At 43.1% G+C, this 19,732-nt stretch overlaps 2 protein-coding genes across 11 annotated transcripts in view; one reads left to right on the forward strand and one right to left on the reverse strand.

The window, feature by feature from the left end:
* The window catches only part of LOC128686160 (serine dehydratase-like), a 38,242-nt gene extending 33,898 nt beyond the window's left edge, over nucleotides 1–4,344 (reverse strand). Inside the window, exons 1-2 of one of the 9 annotated variants that reach the window (XM_053772908.2) lie at nucleotides 4,245–4,344; nucleotides 491–685 (exon numbers count right to left, since the gene is read on the reverse strand). In XM_053772908.2, coding sequence (XP_053628883.1) covers nucleotides 491–664 — 174 coding nt within the window. In that variant the 5' untranslated portion in view covers nucleotides 665–685; nucleotides 4,245–4,344. Of the gene's footprint in view, nucleotides 1–490; nucleotides 686–2,696; nucleotides 2,727–2,758; nucleotides 2,910–2,981; nucleotides 3,024–3,511; nucleotides 3,677–4,244 lie in introns of those variants that run through there. The other 8 variants (XM_053772903.2, XM_053772910.2, XM_053772909.2 and 5 more) reach the window with 8 other exon arrangements.
* A 907-nt stretch (nucleotides 4,345–5,251) lies between these two features.
* LOC128686162 (lysosome-associated membrane glycoprotein 1) overlaps nucleotides 5,252–19,732 on the forward strand; it is a gene marked incomplete at its 3' end in the record, with an annotated part of 34,778 nt that continues 20,297 nt past the window's right edge. The window contains 1 exon segment of one of the 2 annotated variants that reach the window (XM_070083144.1): nucleotides 5,252–5,369. In XM_070083144.1, coding sequence (XP_069939245.1) covers nucleotides 5,336–5,369 — 34 coding nt within the window. 2 annotated transcript variants of the gene reach the window in all.

Genomic DNA, 19,732 nt, shown 5'->3' on the forward strand with positions numbered 1-19,732 from the left:
TTTAAGGGTTAACTGAAAAACTTGTTTATTAAATCCTAAATTATACTAATGCATATTTTTACAAAAATCTTTATCCAAAATCTGTGCATTTGAATACAGGCAGGCCCCGCTTTGCAGCGCTTCACTCTACAGTATTTTGCTAATACAGCGGTTTTCAATCCATTCTTCATTTATTCAGACTTCCTAAAATACACGTAAAGGCATTCACCACTCACTATAAGCTATGGATGAAAATATTTTAAGGTAAGTAATGTGTACTGTATATGCATTTTTTAGGCCTAGCTATATTGCTCATTTAATTTATGACAGTGTAAGCATGTTATCAGGCTTTTATATGCATTTGACAAAGAAAAAAGGCAGTAGCCTGGGACCTAACCTGCTGTATAAGTGGGGCCCTCTTGAATAGTAATGTAAGAAAACATTATAAGTCATACATATGCATTAGTGGCATGTGCTTAATTAAATTCAATAATACAGAAATGTATCTCACTTTTCTAATAAAATGCCCAATTCCTCGAATCTTAAACGATCCTGAAGGCTGAGCATTATCAAGCTTCAGGAGAACTTGCCGACCACAGAGCTGTGATAAACTTGTACTTGGTATGAGTGGAGATACAACATGCAGAGGAAGTGAAGACCTTTCTCCTGTGCTACCAGTATCCATCTTGCTCAGTGACAGTGCTATCTGCTGGTACATTGTAAGTACTGTATGTACTATACACTAGTATGAAATCATAATTAAAAAACTTAGAAGTCAAATGAAATTTAGTGATATGCATATGCAGAATTGTTTTCATGTCAGGTATTACAAAAAAAAAAAAAAAAAAAAAAAAAAGTACAGGACTTTGTTTAAGCTTGGAAAATTATTATTATGGTAATGACAGACAAATGCTCCTTAGTGGATTTCTGCCATTACTTAAAATCTGAATTCCTGTATACAATATTAAGTTGCTTTTACAACTGAGATATGTATTATTTTGTGATAGTATCGTTAACCCACTCAGTTCACAAAGACGTCCGGAGTTCGAATCCCTGGTACGGCTGGAAAACATTAGGGAAGTGTTTCCATAAGACACCCGCTGTCCATGTTCACCCATCAGTATAAAATGGGTACCTGGGTGTTAGTTGACTGGTGTGGGTTGCATCCTGGGACAAAACTGACCTATTTTCCCTGAAATACTCAGCATAACAAGCGGCTTTCTATATTTATCTATTTATTTATTTTATGTCTTTGCAAACAGTACATTGAGATTTTGTATTTACAATAGTGGGTTGCAATGCAGAGCGCCTCTATTATGCCTAGGCATTATGGGCCAACTTAACATTATTGGCTTACAGACTACTTAACCCTTAAACTGTCCAAACGTAGATCTACATTTGTGAGCGTAGTGCTCTGACCTTAATTTTCTCCATAAGAAACAATGTAAAAAAAAACGTAGATCTATGTTCGGAGCGCTATGCGTGCAAACGTAGATCTACATTTGGACAGTTTAAGGGTAACACTAAGGATTATATGACAGTTGTACAGTAGGATAGTAATTATTTCAGTTGTACAGTAGGTTATTAATTATAAATGAATCAAAATTTTGTACAAGACAAAAGATATATTCATATATTCGAAAATGCTTTTTGTGAAAAACAATGATTCAATTATATTCCTGTCAACAATGGATAAAAGGTTCAAAGTGATTGTTGAAGTTATGATGTGGGAGTATTATCATAAGCGAGTATGTGTGTACTGAGTATTTAGCGTTTAGTCTAGGGTGATTAAGTGGTGATATAGTAGTATGTCATTGATGTCAGCTATGGTCTGCATACCTTGTACATGTACTTGTAGTAAATAAAAATATTATTAAATGTACTTTTAGTATTAATTTTTTCACGAGGAAGAACCCATAGGGTCATACAATATTTGGAGGAATGGGAGGCACTCAGGTTGAAGCCAAGGAAGGAGAGGATTGGTCTAATTCACTGGATCAAGAGCCCCTCATTGTATTTGGGAACCTCCTTTGAGGGATAGAAAACATCAAATAAATAACATAAGAGAGTGGTATTATTAAGGACGCACGACAATGAAATAATAGCCAAATCTGGGCAGAAAGAACGGAAACGTTCACTGCTGAAAATCCAGAAAAAACTCCTACTCTACAGGTCAGGTATAAGGTAGTTATCTACCTGTAGATAGATAAGATACCTGGGTCAGTAAATAGTTTTCTCTAAAACCTGCACAAAATTCACCAGGGAACTTATTATTAGTCAAAAAGCGTTAAACCCACTAGGGTCATACAGTCCAAGGAAGTTATTATAAACAAGAAATATGCGCTAAACCCACTAGGATCATACAGTCCAAGGAAATTATTATAAACAAGAAATATGCGCTAAACCCACTTGGGTCATACAGTCCAAGGAAGTTATTATAAACAAGAAATATGCGCTAAACCCACTTGGGTCATACATCTCTACAGGAACTTGTAGAAAACTACACTAAATTGGCTGCATGGACTACAATCTAAAAAAATGTTATTGTTATAGTTACTCTTAAGGTTGGCATTATTATTATAATAAAAAAGAAGCGCTAAACCGCAAGGGCTATACAGCAGGGGCTTTCTATAATGTCTGCCAAAAATATCAACAATTCCTACATTAATTACGTAACTATAAATATTATTATCACAACTAGTGTTTGCTGCCCTCACAATATGTCCAGTCATCACATAACAGCAAAATCTCTTTAAAAACGACTGGAGGATTTTCCTACTAATGCCCAGATACCCACACAGATACCCACACAGCCCAGGACTGGCACTCAGGTTCAACCATTCAGATACTAGTATCTCTGACCCAGGAAATTAGTGATTATCACTAATCATTAATTTCACTGGTCAAGACCAGCATAGTTTACACTTTCATATCAAATCAAATCAAAAGTTTATTCTCTGTAAAGATTACGATGTGTGGTTTACATATAAAATACTAATTACAAAGAGGACCACTATCATGCCTAGCATGACTAGGCATTTCGGGCTTTAACAGATTATTAAGTTTATTCAGGAATACACAAATACAGTTACATAGATTATTATACATAGCAGGATTATGTATAGAGTACCTAGGATATCTCCTCAAAAATCAAAGTGACTTATTTCCATTGGGGTCCTTGTGATATTTTATTTATATTTAAAAGTTAAAAACAAGTAAGTGTCTTAACTATGTTACAGCATAAGTTACTATGTATGATATTTGTATATATGTGTACCTGTACCTAAATAAATTTACTTACTTCCCCCCACACCCGTGAAAGGGAAAGAGAACATAAGAAATTGGTTAATGATGCTTATAGCAGGGATAAAGTGAGACAAAGACACTCCATTGGGCCAGGACAGAAGTTCCGAGGTCAGGTGGACCACAGGTGGACTGGTGCTCGTGGTTTCGGTTTGGTTGACTGCAAACACTGAGGGGACGAGGGATCGCTCTCCGGCACGGACGAAACGTTGAGCATATTTCTTTGTACCTGCTGCCCCTGTCACCTAGCAGTAAGTAGGTACCCGGGTGTTAGCCGACTGATGTGTATCGTACCCTGTGGGAGAAGATTAAGGAGCACCAATGGAAAGAAGACCGAATCCCCGGTGACACACGGGCTTCGTTGGGTTATCCTGTGGTTACTATGGTTAATAATTCAAACAAAATCTTATCTCTTATCTTATCACTCTCGAGTCTGCTCTCCAACGCCGGCGCTTCAAGTCCAAAAACACTTTCTTTTATCCTGCAACACTATCATGTACTCTAACATATCTGGATACATTGTTGCAAAGCTTCAATCTAATAAATGCTGCCACCTACTGTCCTGTTTTCAACATCAATGAGTGTGTGGACGATGTTTTATCATCAATAAAAATGTGAAGGATTTTTCAACAACAAAAGCGAGCAGAATGTTTTTTTTTTCAACATCACTGGGAGTGTTATGTAGGACGTTCCAACATCAATAAAATGTAAAGTTTCAACATAATTATAAGGGAAATAAGTCACTCTGTCTGACTTTTTTGGGTTATCCTAGGTTCTCTACACATATGCTGGTATGTATGATAATTCTATGTAACTGTATTTGTGTATACCTGAATAAACTTACTTACTTGCTACCTACTTGTCTGGAGTCTACCTGGAGGGTATCCCGGGGATCAACACCCCCGCGGCCCGGTCCATGACCAGGCCTTCGTGTTGATCAGGGCCTGATCAATGACACTTACTGTTGGCCGAATGTAGCCCAACGTACGAACCACAGCCCGGCTGATCCGGCACTGACTTTAGGTATCTGTCCAGCTCCCACTTGAAGACAATCAGGGGTCTATTGGTAATGTCCCGTATGGCTGGTGGGAGGCTGTTGAACACTGTTGGGCCCCGGACACTTATTGTGTTTTCTCTTAGTGTACTAATGGCGCCCCTACGTTTCACTTGGGGTATGTTGCATCGTCTGCCAAGTCTTTTGCTTTCGTAGGGAGTGATTTCTGTGTGCAGATTAGGTACCAGTCCCTCTAGGGTTTTTCAGTTGTAAATTATGATGTATCTCTCGCCTGCGCTCCAGTGAGTACAAGTCAAGTGCTTCCAAGCGTTCCCAGTAGTTAAGGTGTTTAATGGAACTTATATGTGCAGTAAAGCCTCTCTGCACATTCTCTAGATCTTCACTTTCACCTGCCTTGAATGGGGATGTTAATGTACAGCAGTATTCCAGCCTAGAGAGAACAAGTGATTTAAAAAGGATCATCATTGGCTTAGCATCTCTTGTCTTGAATGTTTTCATTATCCATCCTATCAGTTTCCTGGCAGATGTGATAGTGGCATTGTTGTGGTCCTTGAATGTGAGGTCTTCGGACATTACCACTCCCAGGTCCTTCACATTATTTTTCCGCTCTATTGTGTAATTAGAGTTTGTAGTGTTCTCTGTCCTAGTTATTATTTCCTCCAGTTTTCCATAATGGAGTAGCTGGAATTTGTCTTCATTGAACATCATATTGTTCTCCGTTGCCCATTGGAAAACTTGGTTGCAGGATGAGTTTTTCAACATCACTGAGTGTGTATGTAGGACATTCCAACGTCAGTGAAATGTGAAGGATATTTCAACATCAATGAAAACGTGAAAGAAATTTCAACATCAATGAAAAAGCTGCAGGACGTTTCAACATCAATAAAAGACTGCAGGATGTTTCAACATCAATAGAGGTATGTTGGGAGTGAGGGAGGGTAGAATCAATGGTGGTGTGAGGCAGGAACAGTAGTCAGCAGCAGCGCAGGCGTCCTCCAGCTTCTCCATCACTGCCGACTTCCACACAGCTGAGTCAAGATGGCCACCACCTGGGCTGTCTTCATCTTCTTGGGTAAGAAATGCTTATAAAAATAAAGCCCTACAAGCAAAAATGACCTGAATTTAGCCATGAGTGTGGGAGAGAACACTGTTATGGCGGTGTGAATGCTGGTGCTGGTCGTTCCAGGGTCTACCTGTGCCAAGAAAGACGTTGATATTGGTGCGTTGTTCAGGGTGAATTTATAGTATGTCCGCTCAAAGGAATGTACCAGTGATGATTATTGGACTGGCTTTGTGAAGTGGGTTTTTTCTTCTGATTACAGATGTGGCTTATTTACAAGACGGGAATAGATGCGACTGCAGGAAGGTTAAAAGAAAAAAAGTGAGCAAAATAAGTCGAGTTAGGATCCATACGGCCACACGAAGGTCCATGCTCACCCAAGCTGTGTGCGCGCACACCAAGCTGTGTACACCAAGCTGTGTGCACACAAAACTGTGTACACACCAAGCTATGTACACACCAAGCTGTGTACACACCAAGCTGTGTGCACACAAAACTGTGTACACACCAAGCTGTGTACACACCAAGCTGTGTACACACCAAGTTATGTACACACTAAGCTGTGTACACGCCAAGCTGTGTACACACCAAGCTGTGTACACACTAAGCTGTGCACACGCCAAGCTGTGTATACACCAAGCTGTGTACACGCCAAGCTGTGCATACACCAAGCTGTGTACACACCAAGCTGTGTACACACCAAGCTGTGTACACACCAAGCTGTGTACACACCAAGCTGTGTACACACCAAGCTATGTACACACTAAGCTGTGTACACGCCAAGCTGTGTATACACCAAGCTGTACACACCAAGCTGTGTACACACCAAGTTGTGTGCACACCAAGCTGTGTACACCAAGCTGTGTGCACACCAATCTGTGTACACACCAAGCTGTGTACACACCAAGCTGTGTACACACCAAGCTGTGTGCACACCAAGCTGTGTACACACCAAGTATTGTACTCACCAAGCTGTGTACTCACCAAGCTGTGTACTCACCAAGCTGTGTACTCACCAAGCTGTGTACGCATACCAAGCTGTGTACTCACCAAGCTGTGTACTCACCAAGCTGTGTACTCACCAAACTGTGTACTCACCAAGCTGTGTACTCACCAAGCTGTGTACTCACCAAACTGTGTACTCACCAAGCTGTGTACTCACCAAGCTGTGTACGCATACCAAGCTGTGTGCACACCAAGTTGTTTGCACACTAAACCTCACGTCAAGCAATGTGCACACCAAACTGTGCACACCAATCTGTGTGCACCAGTCTGATGTGCACACCAATCTGTGTGCACAAATCTGTGCAACCACTAGGCTGTGTGTACACCCACCAAGCTGTGTGCTCACCAAACTGTGCACATCCACCAGGCTGTGTGCACGCCAAACTGTGCACAACCACCAGGCTGTGCACACCCACCAAGCTGTGTGCTAACCAAACTGTGCACACCCACCAAACTGTGTGCTAACCAAACTGTGCACACCCACTAAGCTGTGTGCACCAAGTCACAGAACGGGTGGGTCATGAAACCCGTGGTAGGTGAGTCCTACTGGCGGCTGTGAACGGGACTTGAGCTAGAACACGCCACAGCCACGCTGGTGTGGGATTCGCCTGCAAAAACCTACATTTGTGGTCACAGTGGTGGCCCATGCTAACCTCCCTATGGTGTACAGAACTATATCCAGTGGCGGACCAACATTTGATGGGCCCTGAAGCTCTTCATCTGTTCTGTGATTTGTTTTCAGCTGTGTTATTACGATTTCGTGAGTCGTGTGCACACCAAGCTGTGTACGCGCACCAGGCCGTGTGTACCAAGCAGTGTACAAGCATAAAATTGCATACTAAGCTCTGAGTGCACCAAGTTTTGCGCGCACACCAACTTTATACACCAAACTGTGTGCACCAAACTGTGCACCACGCTGTATGTACTCGCTTATATGTGTTCACCTATATGTGCTTGCAGGGCTAGAGTCTCGGCTGTATGCACTAAGCTGGGTGTGCACCAAGCTGTATGTGTGCACGCATTGTGACAGGTGTGCACCGTCTATTTTTGTGAACACTTGTGAGCATGACTCAAATTGCACCATTATTACTGTAACATAAGCATATGCTATGTGATATATTCGCGTTAAATATCTATATGTTGACATGTTCATGGGAGAACTGATTGTTATTCATGGGGAAGTAACTGTCATGTTCATGGGGAAGTGATTGACATGTTCATGAGGTGATTGTCGTATTTATGATAGTATGTTTGTCACGTTCATGAGAAAGATCGTCATATTAATGGGAAAGTGATTGTCACATTCTTGGGGAAGCGGTTGTCTTGTTTATACAAATACGAATAATTTCTTTCCTTTCTGCAGTATACAGGTCAAGAAGTTTACGTGTAATAAAATATTATAGACACAAAACTAAGCCACTAACATGCAGTGCATTTCGGGCAGACTAATACTAATACATGGAGATAAATGGTATAAAATACGCACACAATGGAAAAGTAAACACATAAGCAGTATAATGTGATCCTTTATTGACGATGTTTCGCCCACATATAATACAATAATTGTCAGGGCCCGAGACTGTTCAACTGCCTCCCAGCATACATAAGGGGGATTACCAACAGACCCCTGGCTGTCTTCAAGCAGGCACTGGACAAGCACCTAAAGTCGGTACCTGACCAGTCGGGCTGTGGCTCGTACGTTGCATTGCGTGTAGCCAGCAGTAACAGCCTGGTTGATCAGGCTCTGATCCACCAGGAGCCCTGGTCACAGACCGGGCCGCGGGGGCGTTGACCCCCGGAACTCTCTCCAGGTAAACACACAGTGGGCTTTATCAAGTCACAAACAGAACTACCTGGGTGAAAGGTACGTGAGTATTTATAGGATGGAGTCAGGTGGAGAATGCTGGGTAGGTTGGATCTGAACCTGCATGTGACAATCATCCAAGGAGGGTGATAGAGTCTAGGACCCTGGGTAGTTTTAGAAATATTGGACAAGTAGATGAGTAGACCTTCTGTAGTGTTCCTTCATTCTTATGTTACGTGGGATCAGGGGCGTCGTATGGAGGGGGGCCGCCCCGGGTGACACCATTTACGGGGTGACACCATAGAGCCTCTAAAGAAGGTGACACTAATGCCCAAAACAGTGCTGCACCAACATAAGAGAAAAATCCTTCATTTTTATATAGACTATTACATATTAACAAAGTACAAATAAGCCTATATAGGGAAAATCATTGATTTTGACGATGTGACAGATGATTTTGCATAATTGAAGGCAAGGAGTTTACCTGGAGTTTACCTGGAGAGAGTTTCGGGGGTCAACGCCCCCGCGGCCCGGTCTGTGACCAGGCCTCCTGGTGGATCAGCCCCTGATCAACCAGGCTGTTGCTGCTGGCTGCACGCAAACCAACGTACGAGCCACAGCCCGGCTGATCAGGAACTGACTTTAGGTGCTTGTCCAGTGCCAGCTTGAAGACTGCCAGGGGTCTGTTGGTAATCCCCCTTATGTGTGCTGGGAGGCAGTTGAACAGTCTCGGGCCCCTGACACTTATTGTATGGTCTCTTAACGTGCTAGTGACACCCCTGCTTTTCATTGGGGGGATGGTGCATCGTCTGCCAAGTCTTTTGCTTTCGTAGTGAGTGATTTTCGTGTGCAAGTTCGGTACTAGTCCCTCTAGGATTTTCCAGGAAATGTAAGATCAGATTCAAGGTCAAATTGGAGCTAGTGATTCTCTGATATTGCAATGTTTTTCTTTATTTTTCAAGTTTTTTTTTTTTTTTGGCATTGTTGAAGATGAATAAATGTAGGATCTGTTGGGTGTACTCAGTGGTATTTGAGTTTATGTTTCCTCAGTATTACTACGATTATTTATTTTATCATTAATAAAGTTGAGAAGTATTCTCCTGTTCAGTTATGGCCCTTAAACGTTCTCATTGCTAAATATTTGTCACTGGTCATGCAGTTGTTAGTTTAATATGTTTATTATGCACCCCATACCCATCCTGTGGGCGGTAGTCAAAAGATTACAGAGGTACATAATTGGTCCAGGGACTGGACTCCAAAGTTTTGATAGCTGAGCAAGTTACAGAGGTAATGAACTCACAATTTACAAAGGTAATGAACTCACAATTTACAAAGGTAATGAACTCACAATTTACAAAGGTAATGAACTCCAGGTAAGTCTGGTCACAATCATGACAAGTTACAAAGGTATTTACAGATTACAGAGGTACGTAATGGGTCCAGGGACTGGGCCCCCAAAGTTTTGATAGCTGAACTAGGTACAAAGGTAATGAGCTCACAAGTTACAAAGGTAATGAATTCTGTAGAATGGTTACTTACGTTTATACTTTGGCTACAATCATGAACAAATTATAGAGTAATGAGCAATTCACACTTCCACACCCGGTCACAACTGTAATGAGTTATTGGTGCAAATATTGATTGTTGAGTCACACACACCACACACACACACACACACACACACACACACACACACACACACACACACACACACACACACACACACACACACACACACACACACACACACACACACAGGTGGACAAAGACGGGATGTTCCAGAGATGGGACACAGACACAAGAGGTCACAATTGGAAGTTGAAGACTCAGATGAATCAAAGGGATGTTAGGAAGTATTTCTTCAGTCATAGAGTAGTCAGGCCATGGAATAGCCTAGAAAGTGATGTGGTGGAGGCAGGAACCATACATAGTTTTAAGGAGAGGTATGATAGAGCTCATGGGGCAGTAGTGACATAACTGGAGTTTACCATCCATCCCCCCGCCCTTGAATTTCATGGGGGTGACACCAGAGGTTCCGCCCCTGGTGACACCAACTCTAGCGACGCCTGTGTGGGATAACGATGAAGAAGTTTCTTGGCAAGGGGTTCAGATAAGTGATGATTCCAGGATTCTGCTGTATTAAGTGTTTTGTTCTCTGGCGATAAGTCTTGCGTTTCTGTAGTTGATTAAATGGTTGTGTGAATTTCGGTGTTGAACACAGGCATTCCTTAAATCGTCAGATCTGCTTGAAATATGTGTTTGAAGGTCTCTGGACGTTTCGCCGACGTATAATTTGCTGCAGTCATTACAAGGGATTGTGTATACCCTTGCAGAGGATTGAAGCTTGTCCTGTCTGTTACTGGTAATGTCCTTGATGGTGGTGGATGCGGAGGTAGATACTTGGAATGAGGTACTGGAAAAGATATTGGAAACGTGTTTGGCAATGGAGTTTACCTGGAGTTTACCTGGAGAGAGTTCCGGGGGTCAACGCCCCCGCGGCCCGGTCTGTGACCAGGCCTCCTGGTGGATCAGAGCCTGATCAACCAGGCTGTTGCTGCTGGCTGCACGCAAACCAACGTACGAGCCACAGCCCGGCTGATCCGGAACTGACTTTAGGTGCTTGTCCAGTGCCAGCTTGAAGACTGCCAGGGGTCTGTTGGTAATCCCCCTTATGTGTGCTGGGAGGCAGTTGAACAGTCTCGGGCCCCTGACACTTATTGTATGGTCTCTTAACGTGCTAGTGACACCCCTGCTTTTCATTGGGGGGATGGTGCATCGTCTGCCAAGTCTTTTGCTTTCGTAGTGAGTGATTTTCGTGTGCAAGTTCGGTACTAGTCCCTCTAGGATTTTCCAGGTGTATATAATCATGTATCTCTCCCTCCTGTGTTCCAGGGAATACAGGTTTAGGAACCTCAAGCGCTCCCAATAATTGAGGTGTTTTATCTCCGTTATGCGCGCCGTGAAAGTTCTCTGTACATTTTCTAGGTCTGCAATTTCACCTGCCTTGAAAGGTGCTGTTAGTGTGCAGCAATATTCCAGCCTAGATAGAACAAGTGATAAGATAAGATAAGATAAGATTTCGTTCGGATTTTTAACCCCGGAGGGCTAGCCACCCAGGATAACCCAAGAAAGTCAGTGCGTCATCTAGGACTGTCTAACTTATTTCCATTGGGGTCCTTAATCTTGTCCCCCAGGATGCGACCCACACCAGTCGACTAACACCCAGGTACCTATTTGCTGCTAGGTGAACAGGACAACAGGTGTAAGGAAACGTGTCGGAATTTCCACCCGCCGGGAATCGAACCCGGGCCCTCCGTGTGTGAAGCGGGAGCTTTAGCCACCAGGCCACCGGGCCACCTGAAGAGTGTCATCATGGGCTTGGCCTCCCTAGTTTTGAAGGTTCTCATTATCCATCCTGTCATTTTTCTAGCAGATGCGATTGATACAATGTTATGGTCCTTGAAGGTGAGATCCTCCGACATGATCACTCCCAGGTCTTTGACGTTGGTGTTTCGCTCTATTTTGTGGCCAGAATTTGTTTTGTACTCTGATGAAGATTTAATTTCCTCATGTTTACCATATCTGAGTAATTGAAATTTCTCATCGTTGAACTTCATATTGTTTTCTGCAGCCCACTGAAAGATTTGGTTGATGTCTGCCTGGAGCTTTGCAGTGTCTGCAATGGAAGACACTGTCATGCAGATTCGGGTGTCATCTGCAAAGGAAGACACGGTGCTGTGGCTGACATCCTTGTCTATGTCGGATATAAGGATGAGGAACAAGATGGGAGCGAGTACTGTGCCTTGTGGAACAGAGCTTTTCACCGTAGCTGCCTCGGACTTTACTCTGTTGACGACTACTCTCTGTTCTGTTAGTGAGGAAATTATAGATCCATCGACCGACTTTTCCTGTTATTCCTTTAGCACGCATTTTGTGCGCTATTACGCCATGGTCACACTTGTCGAAGGCTTTTGCAAAGTCTGTATATATTACATCTGCATTCTTTTTGTCTTCTAGTGCATTTAGGACCTTGTCGTAGTGGTCCAATAGTTGAGACAGACAGGAGCGACCTGTTCTAAACCCATGTTGCCCTGGGTTGTGTAACTGATGGGTTTCTAGATGGGTGGTGATCTTGCTTCTTAGGACCCTTTCAAAGATTTTTATGATATGGGATGTTAGTGCTATTGGTCTGTAGTTCTTTGCTGTTGCTTTACTGCCCCCTTTGTGGAGTGGGGCTATGTCTGTTGTTTTTAGTAACTGTGGGACGACCCCCGTGTCCATGCTCCCTCTCCATAGGATGGAAAAGGCTCGTGATAGGGGCTTCTTGCAGTTCTTGATGAACACAGAGTTCCATGAGTCTGGCCCTGGGGCAGAGTGCATGGGCATGTCATTTATCGCCTGTTCGAAGTCATTTGGCGTCAGGATAACATCGGATAGGCTTGTGTTAATCAAATTTTGTGGCTCTCTCATAAAAAATTCATTTTGATCTTCGACTCTCAGTCTGGTTAGCGGCTTGCTAAAAACTGAGTCATATTGGGACTTGAGTAGCTCACTCATTTCCTTGCTGTCATCTGTGTAGGACCCATCTTGTTTAAGTAGGGGCCCAATACTGGACGTTGTTCTCGATTTTGATTTGGCATAGGAGAAGAAATACTTTGGGTTTCTTTCGATTTCATTTATGGCTTTTAGTTCTTCCCGCGATTCCTGACTCCTAAAGGATTCTTTTAGCTTAAGTTCGATGCTTGCTATTTCTCTGACCAGTGTCTCCCTACGCATTTCAGATATATTGACCTCTTTTAGCCGCTCTGTTATTCTTTTCCGTCGCCTGTAAAGGGAGCGCCTGTCTCTTTCTGTTTTACATCTACTCCTCCTTTTTCTTAGAGGAATAAGCCTTGTGCATACATCGAGTGCCACCGAGTTAATCTGTTCTAGGCATAAGTTGGGGTCTGTGTTGCTTAGTATATCTTCCCAGCTTATATCGGTTAGGACTTGGTTTACTTGGTCCCACTTTATGTTTTTGTTACTGAAGTTGAATTTGGTGAATGCTCCCTCGTGACTAGTCTCATTTTGTCGGTCTGGGGCTCCACGCATACATGTCTGAACCTCAATTATGTTGTGATCTGAGTATATTGTTTTTGATATGGTGACATTTCTTATCAGATCATCATTGTTAGTGAAGATGAGGTCTAGTGTATTCTCCAGTCTAGTAGGCTCTATTATTTGCTGGTTTAAATTGAATTTTGTGCAGAGATTTAAAAGCTCGTGTGAGTGTGAGTTTTCATCAGAGCTGCCTCCTGGTGTTATTACTGCAACAATATTATTTGCTATATTCCTCCATTTTAGGTGCCTTAAGTTGAAGTCCCCCAGGAGCAAGATGTTGGGTGCAGGAGCTGGAAGATTTTCCAGACAGTGGTCAATTTTTAACAGCTGTTCCTGGAATTGCTGGGATGTTGCATCTGGAGGCTTGTAGACTACCACAATGACTAGGTTTTGGTTCTCGACCTTTACTACTGGTGGGGAGGACTGTGTATCTCTTCTCGGCAGTGTTTTCTCTGAGTGGGTTAAAGATGTTTAATGTCCATCATCTGCAGTCTCTAATAAAGTGACGAGGATAGTGAAGTTTAGAAAATACTTGTTCAATAAGAGAGCATTTTTCCTCAAGAAACTCATTGCTGCAGATTCTGAGTGCAAGCAGGAAAAAGCCTATGGTGAGAGTAGAAGTGGAGAAGATCGTGTTGGTTGGTAGGTTTCTGATAGACTTTAAAACGAAGTTCATGGTCAGCTTTGCAGAGAAGAACGTCAAGGAAAGGAAGAGTGTTGTCGACTTCTAGTGTGAACTGGATTGAGGGCTCGACCTGGTTAAGCTTGTGTTGGAGAGCTTGAAGTTGAAGCGTCTGGAAGTTATGATGAAAATGTCGTCATCACAACGGAGCCAGGTGACAGAAGAGGGAATAATAGTGGAAAATCGCTTGGCTTCCAGATGTTCCATTTATAGGTTCGCTTGTACGGCACTAAGTGGCGAACCCATGGGTAGTCCGAAAGTCTGCTGAAAGAGGTGATTTTCGAAAGAGAAACACGTAAAGCCAACACACAGTTCAACAAGGTCGATGAAATCGCTGGCTGGAATAGGAAGATTAGATTTAGATTTTGCCGGGTAGATAATTTCCAGTAGATCCTTCATGTGTTAGCTCAAATCACCGACCAGTATGTTTTAAATAAGTGACCCACTGATCAGAGCAGATCGACTGGTCCGAACCCTTGACTGGTCCGAACCCTTGACTGGTCCGAACCCGGGACTGGTTTCAAACAGTTTCGTTGGACAATAAAGCAGACTGTAAACGGATGGGTTTGTAGGCGCCCTTATAAACACAAACATTAAAAATCAGGAACGTGACGGTAAGCTGTCCAATATACAAAAAGAGTTAGAAACAGAAATACAAATAGCTAGAGCTTCATTTAAAGTTATTAATATAATATTCAAGAGGTTGCTAGTAGAATTGCAGTAAATCAACCATTCAAATCATTATGAAGCTGTGTGTAGTCTGTGGTCAGTCAAACAAACGGGCTTCCACATGGATAAATTGTCATTTTTGTGGAAATTGGTGTCACGCTCCTTGTGCAGATATCCCAGAACTAGCTACAAGCAGTATTAAAACAGAGAAGTGTTTTTGGGTATGCCCAAATGAGGAAAATCTGTGGACTAAAATCACAAGGGTATTAAAAGAGGATAACATCAAAGCTGCTTTCATAGAAAACCTGGAAGCTTTCTACAACAGATGGGAACATAAAAAGTCTGGGCTGAATGGTACTGCCCTTGATACTGGCCATGTAGTCAGAAACTGTAAGGCTGGAGGTGATGTCCTGGTAGTCAGTAAATGTGGGGCTGATAGTGCTGTCCTGGGAGACAGTAATGGTGAAGCTGGAGGTGCTGTCCTGGGAGACAGTAATGGTGAAGCTGGAGGTGCTGTCCTGGGAGACAGTAATGGTGAAGCTGGAGGTGCTGTCCTGGGAGACAGTAATGGTGAAGCTGGAGGTGCTGTCCTGGGAGACAGTAATGGTGAAGCTGGAGGTGCTGTCCTGGGAGACAGTAATGGTGAAGCTGGAGGTGCTGTCCTGGTAGTCAGTAAATGTGGGGCTGATAGTGCTGTCCTGGGAGACAGTAATGGTGAAGCTGGAGGTGCTGTCCTGGGAGACAGAAATGGTGAAGCTGGAGATACTGTCCTGGGAGACAGTAATGGTGAAGCTGGAGATTTTGTCCAGGTAGTCGGGAATTATACGCAGGAAGGAATACATATAAATGACCTCATAGAGGACAGGAGCCATAGTAGGGAAACAAGTGTAGTCAAAGATAAGATAAAACCAATATTGCAAACTAGAAATACCGCAGGAAATAGCAAACAAGAGGACTCCAATAGCAATAGTGAGGATAAATTACCAAAAACAACTGGTGGGAGCTCCATTGTTGGTGCTAGGGAGGATAGAAGTAAGACAGGGAAACATGCACCAACAGGGAATACAGTCACAGAAACCCAAGGCAAACGGAAACCAAGCCTGTGCACATACTATGCACTTGGTATCTGCTGGCATGGGAAATCTGGAAAAACAGATGGGACATGCAACTATGACCACCCTAGAAAATGTCATGCCCATATGACAACAGGAAAATGCAAACTCCCTTCCTGTAAGCTTTTTCACCCTGAAATGTGTACCTCTTCAGTACAGGAAAGACTGTGCTATAACTTAAATTGCCAGGCATACCATCTAAAGGGGACAAAAAGATACAAAACATCCAGGCCATGGGAAAACCTGGGTAGCCACAGCCACTCAAGAGGGAGAGGTTTTTAGTGCCAGGAAGGAAAAAAAACTGGCAGGAAATGGCAGAAATCATACACCAAATCCAGTCATTCCTGGAGTGGAACCACAGTCGATGGCCTCCACTCCAAACCAACAGATACAGATACTAATGCCGGAAAAAAAATCCCCCCCCAGTACCAACAATACCACCAGTCCGATAACATTCTTCTTTGCAAATATACAGGGTCTAAAGCCAGCAACAAACAACAAAATATTTTTCATCCGTGGACTGCTTGCAGAGGCAAAGGCAATGTTCGCGGCTTTCACTGAGACCCACATAAAGGATCACTTGGACAACGAAATATGGATCCCAGGTTACAACCTATACAGATGTGACAGAGTGAACAGGCAAAAGGGGGGGGGTTGGCCTGTACATTGCAGAGTCACTTGTTTGCACAGAACTGCTTAATGCCTCAAATGACGTAGTGGAAGTTTTAGCAGTAAAGGTCGAGAACCAAAACCTAGTCATTGTGGTAGTCTACAAGCCTCCGGATGCAACATCCCAGCAATTCCAGGAACAGCTGTTAAAAATTGACCACTGTCTGGAAAATCTTCCAGCTCCTGCACCCAACATCTTGCTCCTGGGGGATTTCAACTTAAGGCACCTAAAATGGAGGAATATAGCAAATAATATTGTTGCAGTAATAACACCAGGAGGCAGCTCTGATGAAAACTCACACTCACACGAGCTTTTAAATCTCTGCACAAAATTCAATTTAAACCAGCAAATAATAGAGCCTACTAGACTGGAGAATACACTAGACCTCATCTTCACTAACAATGATGATCTGATAAGAAATGTCACCATATCAAAAACAATATACTCAGATCACAACATAATTGAGGTTCAGACATGTATGCGTGGAGCCCCAGACCGACAAAATGAGACTAGTCACGAGGGAGCATTCACCAAATTCAACTTCAATAACAAAAACATAAAGTGGGACCAAGTAAACCAAGTCCTAACCGATATAAGCTGGGAAGATATACTAAGCAACACAGACCCAAACTTATGCCTAGAACAGATTAACTCGGTGGCACTCGATGTATGCACAAGGCTTATTCCTCTAAGAAAAAGGAGGAGTAGATGTAAAATAGAAAGAGACAGGCGCTCCCTTTACAGGCGACGGAAAAGAATAACAGAGCGGCTAAAAGAGGTCAATATATCTGAAATGCGCAGGGAGACACTGGTCAGAGAAATAGCAAGCATCGAACTTAAGCTAAAAGAATCCTTTAGGAGTCAGGAATCGCGGGAAGAACTAAAAGCCATAAATGAAATCGAAAGAAACCCAAAGTATTTCTTCTATGCCAAATCAAAATCGAGAACAACGTCCAGTATTGGGCCCCTACTTAAACAAGATGGGTCCTACACAGATGACAACAAGGAAATGAGTGAGCTACTCAAGTCCCAATATGACTCAGTTTTTAGCAAGCCGCTAACCAGACTGAGAGTCGAAGATCAAAATGAATTTTTTATGAGAGAGCCACAAAATTTGATTAACACAAGCCTATCCGATGTTATCCTGACGCCAAATGACTTCGAACAGGCAATAAATGACATGCCCATGCACTCTGCCCCAGGGCCAGACTCATGGAACTCTGTGTTCATCAAGAACTGCAAGAAGCCCCTATCACGAGCCTTTTCCATCCTATGGAGAGGGAGCATGGACACGGGGGTCGTCCCTCAGTTACTAAAAACAACAGACATAGCCCCACTCCACAAAGGGGGCAGTAAAGCAACAGCAAAGAACTACAGACCAATAGCACTAACATCCCATATCATAAAAATCTTTGAAAGGGTCCTAAGAAGCAAGATCACCACCCATCTAGAAACCCATCAGTTACACAACCCAGGGCAACATGGGTTTAGAACAGGTCGCTCCTGTCTGTCTCAACTACTGGATCACTACGACAAGGTCCTAAATGCACTAGAAGACAAAAAGAATGCAGATGTAATATATACAGACTTTGCAAAAGCCTTCGACAAGTGTGACCATGGCGTAATAGCGCACAAAATGCGCGCTAAAGGAATAACAGGAAAAGTCGGTCGATGGATCTATAATTTCCTCACTAACAGAACACAGAGAGTAGTCGTCAACAGAGTAAAGTCCGAGGCAGCTACGGTGAAAAGCTCTGTTCCACAAGGCACAGTACTAGCTCCCATCTTGTTCCTCATCCTCATATCCGACATAGACAAGGATGTCAGCCACAGCACCGTGTCTTCCTTTGCAGATGACACCCGAATCTGCATGACAGTGTCTTCCATTGCAGACACTGCAAGGCTCCAGGCAGACATCAACCAAATCTTTCAGTGGGCTGCAGAAAACAATATGAAGTTCAACGATGAGAAATTTCAATTACTCAGATATGGTAAACATGAGGAAATTAAATCTTCATCAGAGTACAAAACAAATTCTGGCCACAAAATAGAGCGAAACACCAACGTCAAAGACCTGGGAGTGATTATGTCGGAGGATCTCACCTTCAAGGACCATAACATTGTATCAATTGCATCTGCTAGAAAAATGACAGGATGGATAATGAGAACCTTCAAAACTAGGGAGGCCAAGCCCATGATGACACTCTTCAGGTCACTTGTTCTATCTAGGCTGGAATATTGCTGCACTCTAACAGCACCTTTCAAGGCAGGTGAAATTGCCGACCTAGAAAATGTACAGAGAACTTTCACGGCGCGCATAACGGAGATAAAACACCTCAATTACTGGGAGCGCTTGAGATTTCTAAACCTGTATTCCCTGGAACGCAGGAGGGAGAGATACATGATTATATACACCTGGAAAATCCTAGAGGGACTAGTACCGAACTTGCACACGAAAATCACTCACTACGAAAGCAAAAGACTTGGCAGACGATGCACCATCCCCCCAATGAAAAGCAGGGGTGTCACTAGCACGTTAAGAGACCATACAATAAGTGTCAGGGGCCCGAGACTGTTCAACTGCCTCCCAGCACACATAAGGGGGATTACCAACAGACCCCTGGCAGTCTTCAAGCTGGCACTGGACAAGCACCTAAAGTCAGTTCCTGATCAGCCGGGCTGTGGCTCGTACGTTGGTTTGCGTGCAGCCAGCAGCAACAGCCTGGTTGATCAGGCGCTGATCCACCAGGAGGCCTGGTCACAGACCGGGCCGCGGGGGCGTTGACCCCCGAAACTCTCTCCAGGTAATCTCTCTCTCCAGGAAGTGGCTAGTTTATTGTGTACCCCATATCCATCCTGTGGACGGTAGCGCAAGAGCATATGGATACACAAAAGGCCTAGGAACTAGGCCCCAAAGGGTTAACAGAAATACATATGGATTTATATCTACATATCTATAGTTCACTTATCTGTTACAAGCAAATTTAGAAAATTTGCTTAGTATATCTGGTATCTTATTTTCATTAATAACATATCTTGACATGTCACATAAGCTATTATACTGTCTATCTCTGTATTCCTCAACAAGTGGACAATTAAGCACAAAGTGTTCAAGATAGTGACTATATGCCTGATCACATAATTTGCTAGAAGTACTTGTAACCAAGCCTAAGCCTGGCCACTACATCAGTCAGTCTGTTTACATTGCAAGTTGCTTCATAAACATACTTATCTATGTTCATGTTATCATAGTGGGTTATAGCTCTACTCAGGCTTCTAACTGCATTCCTATAACAACCATTTTTATTATTTACTTTTCTAATATTATTCCTA

This window comes from Cherax quadricarinatus, chromosome 9 (assembly GCF_038502225.1).
Source record: "Cherax quadricarinatus isolate ZL_2023a chromosome 9, ASM3850222v1, whole genome shotgun sequence".
Classification (NCBI taxonomy): domain Eukaryota; kingdom Metazoa; phylum Arthropoda; class Malacostraca; order Decapoda; family Parastacidae; genus Cherax; species Cherax quadricarinatus.